The following is a 20,095-nucleotide window of genomic DNA, read 5'->3' as shown; positions in this document are numbered from 1 at the left end:
ATACCATAGCCGTAAAATGAGGGTGGCTAGTAGTTGTTATAGCACGGTTGTCCATTCTTTCTAAAGTACCACTTACGGTTCATGCAGGTAATTTTAGGCAGAGCCCATCTTCCATTTCCTAGGCACCGGATGGTTGGAAGGTGGCGCTGAATGAAACCATCTTTGCAGTGATATCTAATCAGGGAGTTGATTTCATAACGAGGTTTCATCTTTCCAAAGGTCTTGGCATTTTCTACAACAGGGGGCTGGCCGCAAGCAACTAAAGAAAAGCAAATTGGTTATTTCCAAATAATCTAAATATTTCAATTAGCGTTAGTTTCTTTCTTTTTTTTCTTATGGCACCAAACCAAGCACCTCCATCAAAGGCAATCATTTAGAATTAAGAAACGGGAATTTTTGAAGAGAAAAATTAAATGTTGAAGCTCTGTGGCTAGTTTGAATACTAGGTGGTGTCATCTTAAATTGTGTTTTATTAAAGGGCCATAAGTTTGAATGGTCATACATTTGTCTGTCCATCTGTCAGGGCAATTTTTTGAGAAAAAAAAAAAAAAAATCTAAATTAAAAAGCACCTGTCTTGTGCCAGTGTGTGGTCCTTTGCTATTGTCTTCATCACCATTCCAAAGTATTTATTTATCACTCTCCTTTACTTGGGACAAAAATGGATTTGTAACAATTGACTATTTCAGTTGTTTCTCTGAAAAAACTTACAATATATAAAAAGATGATAGTTTCAAAATATGGATATACACTCTTATGTATAAATAAAATTCCTCTGGTTTTATGTTTATTTGCTCTTTTCTGCCTTCTATATAGAGACAAGGAGAAAGAGAGGACATAGTATTCATGCCTCAGTTTTATAATCCCCTTATAAATAAACATCCCAACTCTTGAGAAGGGTATAGCTCAGAATATTTAGTCATCACTTTAAATTTACAATGAAAAATTCTAACTATCAACAAAATTAGCATGAGTAAAAATAATAAAAAGAAATAAAAGTAAAAGAAACCCTGCTAATTTGAAACTCAAGAAACCGCCAACATTGATTCAATGCAATTTGTGTTTATCTATAGTTTTATTCAATATTGTGCACTTAACTAACGAATAGAAGTTTCTGTAATAATGTACTTTTTAAAAAAATTAACTTTTATTAAATGATTGGGTTTTACATTGTCTTCTTAGGTTTTCTTCTAATAAAAATGTAATTTATCTTGAATATAATTTCTTTAAATGGTATCTTATCCATAATTTACTTAAAAAATTATGATGCCATAAGGTCTACAAGACCATGTAATATTCTCTTATGAAGTAAACCAACTCTTCAATGGAAGAGTGATTACCAGAAACCTGGGTACCAAGATATTTGCATGTCAACATCCTGATACTAAAAGTTTACAATTATTTAAATTTATTTACATATTCAAGAAGCTGTTTATAGCCCTATTGTTTTGCAATGGAAAATTTAGGCTTAATTATTTAGTTCCTCTTATTTGTTTCTGCTTGATAAAATACTTTGGGACTAATGACTGCACTGCAAACAAAATTATCTTTAATGATACAGACCAAATGTATCTCTATATTCACATAAGAAATTGTCACACAGATAGACATAACCTAAAAAAAAGCATTGAAGAGTCATAGTAACTATAATTGAGAAATTAGAAATATTTATGTGTGTGTTTGATATTCACAAATTCTTACCAGATAAGCTGAGATTGCTATAGTAATATCTCATTAACAGTCATTAAATTACACTGTACATATGGTTTGATGATAATCCCAATCTGGATACATGGCACACTTCTTTCATGGTAATATGAAAAGCCTTTACTAGGGTCCTAATATTAACCAGCGTCAAATGTAATGACACCAAAGTAATACAGATGGTTAAAAATTATCAATTAGATAAGTCATTATAATGGATTCTGTGCTATGCTGACCAAGTTAGAAGTTGTCTTTATAATTATAAGGAAAAGCAATGTATAGATTTCTTTTAATACTCTTCAGATATAAACACGTATTATGAAGCTAAAATAATTCAGTGAGTGTAGTATTGGCAGGGACAGGCAAATAGACCAGAAATAATCCATACATAAATATATGCTTGATATTTGACAAAAGTGATGTGGCAAAGCAGTGGGGAAAAGGTGGTCTTGGAAAATTGGGTATTCATATGAGAAAAAAAATGTAATCAGTTCCCTGCCTCAGAGAATACACAGAAAATCAATTCCGGATGGTTTAAATATATAAATACAAAAGGCAAAACTATAAAACATTTGTAAATCAATATACAATATCTTGATGACTATAGGGAGAGTAAAGATCTCTTAAAACAATTAAAAAAAAAAAAGTTTAAACCATAAAGGAAAGTTCAACTACTTCAAAATTAAGAATTCTGTTCATCAGTGCCACAGGGTAAGGGTTAAGTCAAGAAGCCCTGGTCGTGCAACATTTAAGCACTCAGCTGCTAACTGAAAGATTGGTGGTTGGAACCCACTTAGCAGCTCCACTGGAGAAAGACCTGGAAATCTGCTTCTATAAAGATTACCCTGTGGGGGTAGTTCTACTCTGTCACATTGGGTCGCAATGAGTTGGAATTAACAGCACAAAACAACAAAGGGTTAAGACAAGCTACGAACTGAGAGAAGATATTTGCAACACATACACTTGTCAAGGGATTAGTAAGAGAATATATAAAGAACTACTACAGAACAATAAGTAAAAAGATAAAAAACCAAAAACCAGTTGCCATCAAGTCAATTCTGAGTCATAGTGACCCCACGTGTGTCATAGAAGAACTGTACTCCATAGCATTTTCGATGGCTGGTTTTCTGGAAGTAGATTGCCAGGTCTTTCTTCTGAGGTGTCTCTGGGTGGACTAAGAACCGCCAACCTTTTGGTTATCAGCTGAGATCCTTAACTATTTGCACCACCCAGGTACTCCAGTAGAAAGATGAACAACAAATTTAAAAAATCAGCAAAAGACATGAACAAAAATTTTGCAAAAAAAAAAAGAAGTATAAATGACCTATAAGTATATGAAAGATATTCAGGGAAAAGTAGCCAAGAAAATACAAATTCAATTAAAAGAAATAATATTTTATACCCACCAGATTGGCAAAAATTTCAAGTCCGATAATATCGAATGTTAGAAAAGATGTGGAGCAACAGGACCTCTCACACATTGCTGGTGGGAGTGCAAATTAGTACAACAACTTTGGAAAACAATTTGGCATTTTCTAGTAAATTTGGTGTTACATATATCCTATAACTCAGCACTTCACTCGTAGAAATATACCCTACAGAAACTTATATGAATGTACCAGGAACAAGCTTAAGAATGATCAAAGAAACACTGTCATAGCAAAAACACTGTAAATAACCCAAATTTCCACATACAAGAGAATTGATAAGTAAAATGTTGTATAGTCATACAATGAAATATTATACAGCAGGAAAAATGAAGAAATACAGCCATATGTATCAACATGGATAAGTCTTACAAACATAATGCTGACCACCACCAACAACAAAAGCAAGACACAGAATACATGCAATGTGATTCCACTTATGAAAGGGTCAAAAACATGCAAGACTAAACAATTTATTATTTGCATATGTGATAATACCAAAGGGAAAAGCAAGGGAATTAAGTCATTATCTCTGGGGAGAGTTGGGGTATAAATGGATGGGAATGGAAGGAACACACAGAATGCTCCAAAGATGTGCCGATAGTATGTACTGAGGTGTTCTTTAAAAATATATATATGACTTTCATTTTTATATTGTAATTATTTTTACAAGTATTTAATATTTAATTAAAAATAGAACTACTTAGGTCTGTGTGTTTAAAGGTGTCTAAAAGATCTGAAAGGAGAATGGCGCGTCTGTATTTTGCAAAAGTCTAGAGGGATTGATAAATCAGTACTAGAATATTGATTAGCAAAGAATTGATTACACATTTAAAAAAAAAATCAGACACTAGGGTGATAAAAATACAAGAATACTTTTATTTTGTTTTGTTTTTTCCTTTGATGAAGTAGGGCCAACATTTTAGAAAACTCTTTCCCCGTTAGGAATGTAAACTATGATGGTGTTTTCTGTGAATCTTTTTTGGCTGTAGAGAAGTGGTTTTCAATCAGCTGTAATTTTTCTCCCCATTACCCCAAGGGGACATTTGGCAATGGCTAGAGATATTTTCGGTTGTCACAACTCGCTGGGGGGCATCTAGTACGCAGAGGGTAGGGATGCTGCTAAAGATTCTGCAATGCACAGGACAGTCACCCACAGCAAAGAATTATCCTGCCCAAAATGTCAAAGTGCTGCTGTTGAGAAGCCGTGATATAGAAGAAAATAACATAAGAAATATGAGAATGTTTGGATCATAGGATAGAAAGCATGACTCCAGGGACTACTAGGAGAACTAAGAAGGGAAGTGTGACATTCGAGTAAAGACAAGCAGTTAATTAAAGACTTCTTAGACTAGAAACAAGAAAAACAGCAAATACTAGATTTGCTATTTTTACAAGTCCCATTGCAGAAGTGCTGAAGAATGCACATAGTCAGGAAAGCTTCTCATAGCAAGATGATATTCAGAATAAGTTCTGTCTTAGATGGGAGAACTGGATCGTAAAGTAGTCATTGATAGCCGCTGAGCTTCATCCAAGAGTAGGGCTTTGTGTATCTTACTGTTTTCTTTCTTCAAACAGAATTTCTCATTATTAGTGTTTAAGCCTTTCTTTAACATATTCATAGAGTATGTATTTCTATTTTTATATTCAAAGATGACTAAATCAAGTGGATTTTATACATTGTACTTGTATCTTTTACTGTTACTTGAGGTGGTAAAAAGTCTGGGTTAGGGACTAAATATAATTCAAATTTTAACATTATCAATTGCAAACAGGTTAAAAAATTTTATGGACTTTCTGTTTGTTCAAGGGACAAGTATATATAGCACCACACCTTAGAAATTCAAATATGTTGAACAATGATAAACACAATACACTTTTAAAAATCTGCTGTTTTAATTTTATCTATTTAAAATCAGCTAAGCAACTCTTCTCGTCATGGATCTTCCATTAAAAGTGTTTTTGTTTGATCATATCTTAAAAGTATTCAACCATAGATATAGGGCTGAAATTTTTGTTTGATGATTTATAGGCATCCAATAAGCTTCTAAGGGAATGATTAAGAAACTCAAATGCCTGAGAAACCAAGCAGCTAACAAAAAAGGCAGGATTGCAATTAAACTGAAGACCAAAGCCCTCGCTGAGGGAAGACAGTGGTTCTCAGCTCCAGTACTTCAAGTCACTGACAAGTTTGAATACGGACCAAATAGTACCAGGTCTTCTTAATTAAACAAACAAACAAACAAAAAAAAAAAACAAATCCAGATTATTATGATATATCTCAATTTTTAAACGTTGGCAACCAATTTAAAAAAATCATTGTTTTCTCCATCAAAATAAAAAAGTTTATATGCTCTTGGGCTGGCAGTTGTTTTCCTGAAAGATACTACCGGGGAGTTCTGTTATATAAATACTACACTGTTATCCTAAGCATCTGAAATCTAAGGTGAGAACATTACTGAGAACAAACTTTTCAATTGTATTAGAAGTGGGAGATATTCCAAAGCAGTAAGAGATGACATCCATGACATTTTCAGACTGTGACTCAAAGAACGAAGATTATTCCTCCTGAATTCTCTTGATAATTGAAATGTAGATTAATTTAAATATATAATATTAATGGGGTAATCATTACCTGTTCCTTTCTTGCAGGTATAAGTGAGATGATAATTGCAGGGAACATCATTCCACTGGCCGTTCTCATGCCAGATGATGACAACACAATCTTCACCAGAAGAAAAGAAGCTGTCTGGCTGGTTGGGCCTCCAGTTCTCGTATTGCTGTAAGAATGGAGGGAGAAGATAACTACTTCATAATACAAGAGTAACATATTCTAGGAGTCCCAGAGTGGCGCAAAGAGTTAAGTACTCGTCTGGTAGTTCAAACCCACCCAGAGGCACCTTGGAAGACATGCCTAGTGATCTGATTCTGAAAGGTCACAGCTTGACAACCCTACGGAGCACAGTTCTATTCTGACACACATGGAGTTGCCATATGGGAATAAAATCAATGGCAACTAACAAGAACAAAAACCTATTTTAAGAGCAACATCAGCATTACATCACAATCATGTTAGAATGAGCTCAACAGTTTTTGTTGGGCCACCTAGCAGAAATAACTGTGGTGGTTAAGAAAGAAAAAGTTTTAAACTCTGAATGGAAAACGTATATTAGATTTTTCAGTCTCTCAACAAATGTCATTTTTTTTTCTTTTGGCAATGGGCTATACCTGAGGAATTTTGGTCTAGTTACCTTAGATTTCTAAATATATAATCAATCCTCAATTCAAGAATTCCATCATATTATTATTAATAATTATAACAACACTAATGGAAGTGGAAATAAAGAAAACAATTCATAATCTCACCACTCTAACCCATTGTGTTTTCTTCCACCTTTTACGTGTACATATCATTTTATACAGTTGTGATTATAGTGAAATAGAATTTTTATTCTTTCTCTTCTTATCTTTACTACTATCAGGTACCTTTCTTTATCTTATTTAATGTAATTATTTTTACCCAGATTTATTAATTTGGTAATAACATGGAGATACTTGCTATATAACATATAAAAACGTGTATATATATTTGTGTTTGCTTGGTATACCTATGCCCATCATTTTGTACTCAACCTTTCTGAGTTATTTTTAGATGTGATTCTTGATTGAGTTTTGCTTTATGATCTAATGTAGATCTAATGTTTTCTTTTAATAGGAACATTTATCACAAGATAGGCTTTTAGAAATATATTCTACTATAAATATATGTTTGCTTTTCTTGGTATAACAGGTGTTACTTCAGATAATTGAAAAGGATTTTATCGATTTGGTGTTTCTCTACCGTTTACCCTTATATCTGCATCTTTGGATGATATCTATCGATTCCCCACTATGAGCAATGATATATAACCTGAAAATCATTTGCCTTCAACCATAGTAATAACTAAAAAACCAAACCAAACCTGTTGCCGCCCAGTCAATTCCAACTCTTCACCACCCTATAGGACAGAGTAGAACTGCTCCACAGGGTTTCCAAGGAGCACCCGGTGGATTCGAACTTCTGACATTTTGGTTAGCAGCCCAACTCTTGACCACTACACCACCAGGGTTTCCTCATCCACTATAGGCGCTAAATAAATAATATGTGTTTTGGATGCGGGAGATTGAATTGTTGCGAGTACTGTGGAGAACAAAACACATTCAAAGCGGCACAGGCGGCAGCCATCTTTGAGAGGGGTACCGCCTGTTTCCTACTTGGGTCAAAAGCCTACACGAAAGAGATTTGGTTGCTATGCAATGCATATGCTGCCCTTGTTTCCATCACCATGACAGAACCTCTTCGAACTGGTTTGAAGCCCTGCCTTGTTTCTGTCATCCATGACCAATTTGAAGCCTTGTTTGCAACCAATAATTATACAAAAAAGACAGTCCCTATGTCTATTCCAAGTCCCTGGGTCGTACAAACAGTTAATGTGCTCGACTGCTAACCAAAAGGTTGGAGGTTTAAGTCCACTCAGGAGGCACCTCAGAAGAAAGGCCTGGTGATGTACTTCCAAAAAATCAGCCACTGAAAACCCTACAGAGCACTGTTCTACTCTGACACACATGGAGTCACCGTAAGTCAGAATCCAACTCAACAGGCAACTAGTTTTATGTCTATTCAAGAATAACAAACCTTGTTTTAGACTATAAAAAAATATTGGAGCACAAATAAGAAACTGGTTTTCTGGTCTTGGGTCTCCTGTTAACTAGAACATGACATGGGACACATCTGTTTGTTTATTGTCTTTCTGTCTCAACTTGAGTATCACTTTCCCATTCTACTTTGCTTATTGTCATGTTTTATAACATTTAGCACAGACAAGACTAGTGAAGACAAACTTCCTTAATAGAGGAGAAGTATAGATTTAGATTTATGTGACAATGGCTAATATGACTATCTTTTCTGGGCCTACAGATTCATTAACCTTTCTTTAAATTAAAGTTAACATAAGTATATGAGTTAAGACAATTGTTCTCAATTCGAAGCATGCAATAAATAAATAAAGGTCCTACTATTTATTCCCGACAGCACCATGGTTATTTTTAGGTTCTTAAAAAAATGTATCATAAATATACTAGAGATTAACTTATTATTTTTTTCTCAGAAAAAAAAAAATGTGGTTTAAAAAATTTATAAACATGGTAAAAATCTGGATCTTCGATAGAACAATTTGTAGAAAGACCTAAAGACTGGAAATCTTGGGATTAATTAACCTTCTGCTTTTCTTTCAATCTCCTTGCTTAGGTTTACTTTAATGTCCTCCTCAAACATGTCAAAATTAAGATATGGTATAAGAAATTCCTATGTAAAAACTAGAGTCTTTGTGAGGAATGATAAAATTGCAAGGAGTCAAGGAAAGCTTAATAAATCGCTTTCTTTGCCAAAACTCAGAATGAGAAGTGTTTCCATTTTTGGTTGGAAAAACTAATCCAGAAGTGAGAAGGACTTCAGTCCAACTCTGGATGGTACCAATGAGTTATCCCTTGATGGTCCTAGGAGGGATACTCAGAGGGAGATACTCACCAAAGCACTCTCTGCCTGGTACATCTCCCTAAACCAGGAATTGGCATTTGCTCTAAATATGTTTCTAATTATTTCTCTATTTTCTTTTCCTTTTCTTACTTCCTCTCCCTTGTCACCCTTCAGCCTCCAACCAGCAGAACTTTTTTTTTGGCTACTCTCCTTTAATAGATAATAGATAAGAAAATGGGGCAACAAGAGGTATAAAAGTCATATTCAGCCTGTTCCTGATGTGTAACTAAGTTGCCTTTAACAGAGAAATTTAAAGCAGAATAAAAATAAAAACAAAAGAACAGGAATTTATGAAAACCAACAAAAATCTATATTTACTACTTTCTATGGTCAAAGATTCCAGAGTTCCCAAAATACTTAACTTGGATTTGGGAGCTAAATACTTTCTAATTTGCTTTCTAACTAACCTCTTATCGTAAGCCAGTAAATGTCCTCAAAGGTGGAACATTTTCAATACCTTAATTGTATGTGCGAATACATTTAAAATGGCAATACTCTCACCTTCCTTGTTGCTACCCACACTGTCCCTCTACCTTCCTTGCTTTATTTTTCTTCATAGTGCTTATTACCTTCTAACATCATATATAATTTACTGTATTCTCCCCCCTAGTAAAATGTAAGCTCAGTGAGCACAGAGATTTTTGTTTAACTGCTGTATTCTTAGTTCCAGAAACGATGCCTGGCACATAGTAGGTGTTGTTTAATAAATAGTTTGAAATAGTTAGAAATAATAAACCACAGAGGGTATGGCATGCTTTCCCACCCACACAGACCCCTAATCAAAGATGTTACTTGCTGCGCTAGTAAATGATAGGTGATACAGGCACTTATAGACCTCACCAGAGGAAGTAAATAGCCTTTTTGGAAAACAGTTGACAATACACATCAATAACTCAAACAGTTCCTACCCTAGAGCTCAGTAATTCTACTGCTTCCAAAACTCTATCCTAAAAAATAATCAGAGATGTGAACAATGATTTACGTAAGGTAATATTTATACTAGAAGTAAATGGGAACAATAGGATAAACATATGCTAAATAAATTATGGTATAGCAGATAAATGGAATATTATGTAACCATTAAATGTTTTGTCTTTGAAGAACATATAACGAAATGGAAAATATTCAAAAGAGGAGTTAGGTTAAATTAAAATGCAAGACACTAAAAATTACAATAATCCAAATGTTAACTATACTCTCAGAAGCATCTCTGTGTGTATGTGTATATGAAAGACCAAAAGAAAATGCAGCAAAATGTCATAAAGCTTATTTCTGTTACGTGATTAGCAGCAAAATGTTATAAAATTTAGTTCTGAGTGACACGCAACTAAGAGATACTATTTTATTCTTCTATACATTCTTTCGTATTTTCCAAATTTTCAAGAGTGAACTATTTTTATCATCAGTAAAAATGAACATTATAAAATGATCAATTCAACTATCAGAAAGGACACATAGATTTCTTAGCTAACCCTTTTTTGATCTGACCTCAACACATTTCACTTCAACTGACCAAGTGAATTGATCACCATGTATTTTGCAGCTGATATTTCCTCCTGATTTGAACAGTAACCATCTCATTTCCACACTGAAATGACATTCGCATTGCATGCCACTGAAGTGATTCTCAGGGCTTAAACTGTCCAAACCCAAGACCTCTGGTAAAAGGTTTGATTGTCTTTGGTGGGAATTACATTTGGCTTGTAGCGATGATTTAAAACGTGTGTTCTGTGTTGTTGCTTGGCAGAGCTGTGGCTTTGTGGTGCAGGACCAAATTTTAGCTCTGTGGTTTTCACAAGAATGTCTGATACCCGCAGGCTTGTCACATTATTACCTCATATCTGATAGGTCCATTGTGCAGATTTATCTTGGCTGGGCAGCTTTGATTTTGCTCCATGTTATTGCCCAACTGATTTAGCAAAGGAAACTCCAGTTTTCTGAACAGCTTCCTTTGTTTCTTCCTGAATTCTTTACAGCCTTATTTAACGTTACAGGATGAAAGAGTATAAAAGAGAAACCTTTGACTTTAGATTTAATAATGTACTTTTTTCATTAAAATTAAATATTAAGAAATTCCTCCTCTGGAAATCAATTCTGAGTTAAGAGAATGTAGTTCCCCTTTCACATAGGCAGTACCTCATATGGACAGGCAATATCGATTATTGGAACAAGCAGAGAAAAACTCACCACTTCCTATCTGGACTTTTTTCTCCTCACTTGAAATTATGGACATCCACCCTAGATCAACCCTTTTCTTGGGCTGGATGAGTAAACTAAGAATTATTCCAAAAAACTAACGTGACTTGGGGAGAATCCATTTTAACCCCTTGGTCAAAAATAAATCTTGACCATGCCTCTGCAGGGTTGTCTGTATCTTAGGGACTCATGTTCCCCACTACAAACCCTAAACTCTTGTAGCCTTCCCCAGGGTCAAGAATTAGATCATTTCTTAAGTCAATTACAAAAGGACAAATATTGTATGAGACCTCTATTGTAAAAACCCATGAAAAAGTTCACACACAAAATGTAACAATCTTTGTTGGTTACCAGGGATGGGAGGAGTTGGGGAGAAATACTAAATAGGCAATAGATAAGTGGTATCTTGGGTGAAGGGTGAGACAGTACACAATACAGGGGAAACTAGCACAACCTGTCATGGAAGCCCCACAGACACATCCAAACTCCCTGAGGGACTGAATTGCTGGGCGGAGGGCTGTGGGGACCATGGTCTTGGGGAACATCTAGCTCAATTGGCATGACACAACTTATAAAGACAATGCTCTACATTCTACCTTGGTGAGTAGTGTCTGGGGTCTTAAAAGCCTGTGAGTGGCCATCTAAGATACTCCACTGGTCTCATCCCTTCGGGAGCAAGGGAGAATGAAGAGAATAGGATAGAAGGAAAAGATTAGTCAGAAGGACTAGTTGTCCACAGCTACCAAGGCCTTCACCCGACTGAGTCCAGAACAGCTAGATGGTGCCCGGCTACCACCACTGACTGCTCTGACCAGGATCACAACAGAGGGTTCTGGACAGAGCTGGAGAAGGATGTAGAACATAATTCTAACTCACAAAAAAAGACCAGATTTACTGGCCTAAAGGAGACTGGAGAAACCTCGAGAGTACAGCCCCCACACACCCTTTTAGCTCAGTGGTTGAAGTTACCTCCGAGGTTCACTGTTCAGCCTGGGAGTGGACAGCCCCGTAAAACCAGATGAGACTAACGAGGTACAGGAGTCCAGTGACAAGGGCCAGAAGGCAGATGGGGACAAGGAAGCTGGTGATAAGGAACCCAAGGTTGAGTAAGGATATTGCTGATGTGTTGTGAGATTGTTAACCATTGTCATAGGGCAACATTTGTAGTAACTGTTAAATGAGAAACTATTTTGTTCTGTAAGCCTTCATCTTAAGTGAGAATAACAGCACAATTGGAAGAGCGTAGTCAATGTCACTGAACTGTGCATGTAGAAATTTTTGAAACGGTGTATCTTTGGCTATGCGTATTTTCACCAAAAAAAAAAAGGTTGAGAAGTTAGAGGGTTAATATGTTGTGGGGTTGTTAACCAATGTCATAAAACAACATGTGTACTACTGTTTCATGAGAAACTATTTGTTCTGTAAGCCTTCACCTGAAGTACAATTAAAAAAAAAAAAAAAGAATTAGATCATTTCTATACCTAAAAAGAGAGTCTTAAAATTACTTTGCATTTCCATTCTTTTCTGATAGTAGAGAAAATTCTGACATAAAATTCAAAATAACTGATGTAGAGGAAAGCCAGCTGAGAAGTAAAATTTTCTACATCTCACATACAAAGTAAAATAAAAAACATTTTATTAAGCAAGAACTACTTTTCACCTAGCATGAAGTTTCTAATGATAAAGTTACTTCATTTTTAGAGTTCCAATTAAATGACTAGCTCTCTATAGCAAAAAAAAAAAAAAAAGACAAAAAGACAAAAATTTCAATTAAATTGGATTCAGTCAACTTTTAGTCATTGTTTTTTTCTTTCTTTTTTTCCCTCCAATTAGATTCAAGCTAATCAGTTGTCAAAATCATAAAATGGTTAAAAAACCCTGGCTGAAATCCAACAGCCCCTAAATACAGTTCCTCTTACATTTAAATTGTCTGCACAAACCAAAGAACTCATTAAAAACCAATCCTAATACTGAGTGGGAAAAAACTCAGAGTGGACTAAAATGATTCATCAAAATTTATCAAACATTTCAAATGCTTAGATTATTTTGTTCCAAATAATCTGTGTTTTGCTCTACTTTTTAAAAATGTATTATGTCTCGCATTAATATGAAAGAGAACCATCTAGTAGTATTTCTGTGGTAAACATGACTTCACTGTGTGCCAACATTTCTACGTCGCAGAGCAACCTCAATTCCACAGGTGTGGCAGTATGCTTCTGGAAAGATTACAGCCTTGGAAACCCTAGGCGGCAGTTCTATTATGCCCTATAGGGTCCCTATGAGTAGGAATCGACTTTGGTTTGCTTTTGGTTTGGGTGGTGCAAATGTTTCACATGCTTGACTACTAAACCAAAAGGTTGGCACTTCGAGTCCACCCAGAGGTACCTTAGAAGAAAGGCCTGGCAACCTACTTCTGAAAAAGCAGCCATTGAAAACGCTATGGAGCACAGTTCTACTCTGACCTACATGGGGTTGCCATGAGTCGGAGTTGACTTGACGGTGACTTTTTTTTTTCTTTTTTCTTTTTAAAGAGTGATTTGACTATTCTCATACAGGAATACTGCAGAGCTAGTCTCCAACTTGATTCCATCAGCACACTGGAAAAAAAATGGTCTCTGCTTTTGAAATTTATCAGTAATCTATTAAATTCAGACAACGTTTACATCCTTTTGGTGAATCTCTGATTAGATAGTGTCTGGGAGGGCCTAACTGCCATTCAGAGATAACAGTTGATCTTTTACCTTTACAATACCGCATGCCCATGACGAGTGCACCGGCCCTAAAAACTCAGCAGATAACTAGCATCACAAGCACAACAAAACAAATTGCTGATAAAAACGTAAATAATTTATTTATTTTTTTCCTTTACTGTCATGGATAACTGCCTCTTTTCTAAGGTTAAAACAAGATTCTTTCAAAAATATCCAAAAATTAGACCAGTATTTTTTTCCCCCATTGCTTTAATAAAGGAGTTTGCCTGGGTTCAGCTTTGAGCTCTGCACTCAGTTAAAGAAAGGGAATAAAACCATCCAGTATTAGTCAGTCACTGCTGTGACAGTCACATTCCTGCTGGTCTTCTACATGATATATATACGAGGAAATGAATCTTCGTAGAAAGACCCATACAGCTGGGTAGTGACAATGATAGCATGGAGCAAGGAAGGGTATGGAACCACAGAATGACTTACTCTTATCCCTCCATGCAACATTCCAAGATAGTATTTGTTTTTCCATATTTAAGATTTTTAAAGGATTTTAAAAAGGACGTCAATCTGATAATCAAAAACCTGAAGATATAAGGTTATGTTTCAGCCTCGACTACAGAGACTTTTCAGACTATTCACAGAGTCTTGTTTTTAAATCCTTTTTATCATCATCTTAAGACTAAGAAGTCTTCAGAGCAGCTGTCCTTATCAAAACTTACTAATCAATAACTAGCCCTTCTCCATAATTCTCTATCCATTTCAGATGTTTTCACTGAGATTTTGCTATTTAACTTGGTCAAATAGCTTCAAAGAATCATCAGTGGGCACTGCTTCTCCTAAAGATTCAGACACTCTGTTTAGAATTGCTTGGTTTCTTTTCCTCTCTACTCATATAAATGAAAAGAAGACAAAATTTTCACAGCCACTAGATAAGATCAAAGTTCACCTTTTGTGAGTCATAAATTTGAGATTTACCTCTCTCTCTCTCTCTCAGACACACACCCACACACACACCCATACACACACACACATACCAATGCATATATGAAAGCTTCTTGGCACTAAGGAAGGATATATCTAAGACCTTTGGTGATGACCCTATTTGTTTAGACCTGTATAGCAGATAAGTTCCTACCATAAATATAGTAGAGAAAAATCAAAATTAGACAGCAACAGATCCCTTGAGATGGGAAAACTGAACTGTCCCATTAGACATAATAGCTAACCAAACAGTTCTTACATGATAGTCAGCCACTGGGTACAGTTCAAATCTGTGACTGAGCAAAAAGTATAAATTATTTCATATTGTAGAAGTGTAGGGCCTCACATGTAGAGCTAGAACTGCAAATATGGAATCTGCAACTGTCAAGAACCTACTGTATTACCTGTGTATCTATATATATATTTATCTCTCTACCTACCTATCTACCCATCCATCCATCCATCCATCCATCCATCCATCCATCCATCCATCCATCCATCCATCCATCCATCGATCCATCTACACACACACATATTTAGATCTAATGTTTCAGCTTAGGTGCAGTTCACTTTTTATTCTTTAAAATTCACTGTAGTTTAGATTGTCATGACTGGCCAATTAAGCGCTCTATGTTGTGGAAATGTTATGGATTTTACCAAGCAGGTTTAAACATTCAATCACACACATTCCATTGATAAATTATTCTTGACATTTGTTCCGTGTAGCCCTGCTATGACACAACACTATGATTGTTAAGAAAATTTACAACACTTCAAGCTATAATTTGGGTTTTTTTTTTTTTTTTCATTGAACAGTCCAGTTACTGCTCTCCATCTACCCTCCTTCCCCCCAAGCACTGCTAATGTAATTCACCATAAAAAATTTTCGGAAGAAAACCACAAAAGTCCTATTGGTTCACCTGCCAAGGAAACTATCCAAGGACAACTTTCTGCTGTATCCTATTACTGTGTATACAGAAGGATTGGCCCTAAAATGTCCCTTAGTCGCTACGATTTTATTAAGCATATGACGAACACTGCATTAGCTTCACACTGCATTTGAAAAATCATCTCACTTCACATTTAACTTTCAGGTTAGCAATATTAAGCAATTCATATGAGAATTTTCAAACTCAAAGCTACAGGAACTTAATTCACAGAGAATATTATTCCTGCATAGCTCTAGGTGGAGTTCTAAGAATGTGAGGTTTTGAAACGCAAAACATAATATGACCAGTAGGTGGTGATATCCATCCATCATCATATTTAATATGGCTTAACAACTAAATCACTATTAACAAAACGGATCTTAGAATACCCTAAAAATATCATGATTATTTACTCCATGTGGCAAAAAAAGACTAAAAGATTATCTATGATGTGCCCTCCCCCTTTTGTGAGGGAAAACATGAAGAAAACTCAACTAGAAGATGGATCTCAGTTTATCAGTATTTACCAATCTGATTGAATTCTATTTTGTTGTAGGTCATTGAGATATAATTTAAATTTTCTCTCTGACTAAAATATTCATCTACAATCTACTTTCTCCATTTTGTCTTTTAAAATTATCAGAACGTAATTTGCATCAAAGGTGAAATTGCATCAGAAGCAGAGTCAAATCTCTAATATCCACCTGAAATCCTTCTTAGAACAGAGCAAAGCATAAATAAACACTTATGAGCCCAAAAGAAATCCCTGCAGTGTGATTCAGTTAGTTTGTTTTCAGAGTAAAAACTTATCTAGATTAGCCCAAAAACACAGCACCTGACCTGAAGCGAGCTTCTCCATATGTGCAAACTCCTCTGATCACCTGAGACCAATTTTGCCACAGCTATACTCCCAGAACTAGAAATTAAATCCAAATGCAGCCAATGCCAAGGGTAAGCAGATGATCATCCCAGTATAAAAGCAAACTCTGAACAGAAAACTCTTTCCCAAGAGGACGGCTTACCCGTTTGAAATATATGCTGATAAGAAACCACCTTCTTACTAAATAAAGAACTCCAAATAATCACTCTGGGTTACCCCCAGCCTTTCATCACACAGGTCAAATGGTTATCTGAAAGCAGGCTATGAGGATTACTTATTACAGAAATCAAAACATTTGGTAACTTTAAAATGCCTTTTCCCCCCTAGATGGTTGTGGTACATAATAGGCATTTGTTTGTAGTCTGTAGGACTGCATTTAACTTTGTTTAACTTCTATGCGGCAACTGACCTCCCTGCGAGGTAGGGATATACCCTCCTCTGCTCCTTGCACTTGCTTAAATTCCGGTCTGGGTCCTTATTTATTTATGTTTTAAGGGAGATTATGGTTTTGCTGTTGTCTTTTAGTTGAACAGGGTAATTCACTGACCCACAACTGAAAGGAAAAGAGCCCCTTTGTTTTAAAGGAGAAAGAGACGTTTGTTTTGGTGTCACTACCCTACGCTGGCAGCCTGGCATCCAATTCTACAAACATGAATATACTGAAGGGAAGAAAAACTAACTTGGGGTCTCCTGACAGTTGTTAAAGTGGCAACATGCCCATTATTTTCCTAGCCGGCAAACCTCTGTGCGGGAGAGACAATCTGGCCAGCTCTTGAGTACAGCACTAATCTTGTGTAATAGAGTGAGCTCACTGCCCCACAAAGCAGTAATTATCAACAGCATTTTCCAAAGGATGTGAGTTACTCCCACTGTGAGACGAGGGCCTCCGGCAGAGCCCCACGGAGCTTCTTGCAGTTTAATCCATAACATGAATGGTGCCAGTGGCTCCTTTACCCCAAGCTTGTTTGCACAGGTCATCAGTCATAAAGTGTTCACAATCCAAATGCAATGAGAAACTGCCAAAAAACCATTGAACTTTTTTTTTTTTACCCTTTTCCATGGTTATGCATGCCTTAAAATAATTAGCAATTAAATTTGAATGTATGTGATTTTAAAGTTTCATAAAGCACTGTTGGAAAAGCATCTGCGAGATGGACAACCACATTGATAAATCTTCTTGTTCTTGTCTTTGTTTTTAGTATGATCTTATCAATCATGAAGTGATTTTCCAGTAATGGATAAATACTGTTCTTCTAGCTGCTTGACCTGTCACTGGCTATCTGCACTCAAGTCAAGGCAAGCAGAGAGGAGGGTTTTGTACTCACGCACTACTCTGCAACTCTCAGTATTTCACATGTAGAATCACAAGAACCCATTCTGGATTTCAGATCAAATTAAACTGCAACAGAAGTGACAATTTTCATAAAGAGCTTAGTGGTCTTTTGCAAAAGTAATGTGAGAATTCTTCCACATCCTGAGTAATGTGTTAAACAGTGAGGAAACAGCATATGTTCTTCTTCGGCTTTCAGATTAATATAATGAAGACTGTGATGTTTAAGATAATTAGATTACTGTTGACATGCAGTGTAACTTGTTCATAGAGAAGTGGCCTCTGACTTGGAGCTAAAACCACACCAAAGTCTGACACACATCCATCTGCAAATGTTTTATAGAAAGTCCTCTAAGATTTTCAGGTAGAAAACAGTACAACTTAAGTTTTGGGTCTAGGGCTTTTTGTTGTGCATAACTAAATCGTGTGCAATTCTTTCGGAAGAGCAGAAACCTACAAACAAGCTTAGAAAGATCGAGAATTAATTAATTCTGTACTCCTGATTCTCTTTTCAGTGTCCAGGACATCTGGGAAAGGGAGGAGGAGAGAAATGTTTTTGTTTATAAAAAGATAATAATGATACATCCCTGTAGAAAAAGAATAATGGTTTATGGCCTATGATTTGTTACTCCTTTTCTGTGCCCCTTTTAAGTGTCTTTTGCTGGACTACGGGCTATTTCTTTATTGTTTCTACCTTTTTCAGTGCTAGTTTTTCTCACAATACTTTCCTTGACAGACTGATGATGTATTTATTTATGGAAGAAGAAAAGGAGCCTTCAGATTTAAAGTCAAACCCACAACGAATCTGGGCATTTTTGTACATCAATTGTCAGAGAGGGGCTAGCAGGTATCTCAAATTCTAGGTGTGCTACCTTACCAATGCTGGACCACACTTATCAAAATGAATCCCTACCAAGCAGTCTTTTGTAACCACTGTCACAGCTATCAACAGGCAAAATGAATTGGTTAGAGCTAGAAAATAAGACATTTACTAACATGTTTTCGTAACTTCTCCTAGAACTTCCTGGCTAGATTCAGACAAGCACAGAAGACAGAAAATCTCTCTGTTTTCCCCAAATAGTAAACTGGAGAAAGAGAAGGAAGCCATGACTACTTCCAAGGGAGCCTGCCAACCAGCAGCCTAGCAGGGGTCAACACCAAGCACTTACAAACCAAAGATGACTGGAGGAAAAATGTGAAGGGGATGTAGAAAATGTTTTTTAAAATGGATAAAAATAAAATTAGGGTTATTTTTGCTGAAAAAAAAAATGAAACCTTCCAAAAGCTCCTCAACATTTTGAAATAGAACTGGATTGTCAGTTCTATCCCATCCTTAAACTCTGGACATCTTCATTTAAGATGCCATATTCCTTTGAGGTAACTGTGTCTGATTTACTGAAGTCTCTCGTCTCCAGTGGTCAGGGGTAAGCTTTGGCGGTGCTAGAACTCAGTTAAGGGAAGAGAGAAAGGAGCAATACAGATCAAGGAGAAGGAGAATTCTCCTCCTTCTTGTGAGAATCTCATTCCTGGGGGTCAGAGCAAGGAGGGAACAAGATGGTAACAGCTTTAAATCTCTGAGGACTACGGGTTGACTTTAAACCACTTGTTGGGGAGGTGTGCTATACAAAGTAGTGCAATTATGGCATCTAATAGTTTCATACATCTCTCTAATTGTACTGTCCAATAGACTGTCTATAGTACTTAGTCTAAAAGGAAGTTGTGAAAATAATTTTGCCAGGAAGTATAGAAAAATATAGAATCCCTGGGTAGTGCAAATGATTAAGGCACTCTGCTGCTAACAGAAAGGTTGGAGATTTGAGTCCACTCAGAGATGTCTCCAAAGAAAGGCCTGGTGATCTACTTCTGACAGATCAGCCATTGAATACCCTGTGGAGCACAGTTTCACTCTGACACACAGAGAGTCACCAGGAGTCAGAATCAACTTGATGGCAACTGGTTTACAGAAATATATAAATGGTCCCATAGTGTTCTCTGTTGTCTGGTTCCCTCAGACTAGGCTCAGGTAGTGGAGGGATAGATGAAGCTCTGTCCAGCCCGAGGCAACAAAATCATTCTTGGCTAAACAATCTATAAGAAATGAAATGGGGGGGGGGGATATTAAATAGACAATAGATAAGTGGTATCTTGGGTGAAGGGTGAGACAGTACACAATACAGGAGAAACTAACACAACTTGTACAACGAAAGGTCATGGAAGCTCCATAGACACATCCAAACTCCCTGAGGGACTGAATTGCTGGGCGGAGGGCTGTGGGGACAATGGTCTCGGGGAACATCTAGCTCAATTGGCATGACACAGCTTATAAAGACAATGCTCTACATTCTACCTTGGTGAATAGTGTCTGGGGGC

The 20,095-nt window shown here is 36.3% G+C and overlaps 1 protein-coding gene across 4 annotated transcripts in view; it reads right to left on the bottom strand.

Moving 5' to 3' along the window:
* VCAN (versican) overlaps nucleotides 1–20,095 on the bottom strand; it is a 125,823-nt gene that overhangs the window by 7,674 nt on the left and 98,054 nt on the right. For 3 of the 4 annotated variants that reach the window (XM_023742784.1, XM_004388838.2, XM_004388839.2), the window contains 2 exons: nucleotides 5,765–5,909; nucleotides 77–259 (listed from right to left, as the gene is read on the bottom strand). In XM_023742784.1, the coding sequence (XP_023598552.1) occupies nucleotides 77–259; nucleotides 5,765–5,909 (328 nt within the window). Of the gene's footprint in view, nucleotides 1–76; nucleotides 260–5,764; nucleotides 5,910–9,246; nucleotides 10,682–20,095 lie in introns of those variants that run through there. The other variant, XM_023742785.1, reaches the window with a different exon arrangement.

The sequence above is a fragment of the Trichechus manatus genome, unplaced genomic scaffold (genome assembly GCF_000243295.1).
Source record: "Trichechus manatus latirostris isolate Lorelei unplaced genomic scaffold, TriManLat1.0 scaffold00217, whole genome shotgun sequence".
Classification (NCBI taxonomy): domain Eukaryota; kingdom Metazoa; phylum Chordata; class Mammalia; order Sirenia; family Trichechidae; genus Trichechus; species Trichechus manatus.
The sequence above is the reverse complement of the archived record's forward strand: the minus strand, read 5'-3'. Positions and strand labels throughout refer to the sequence as shown.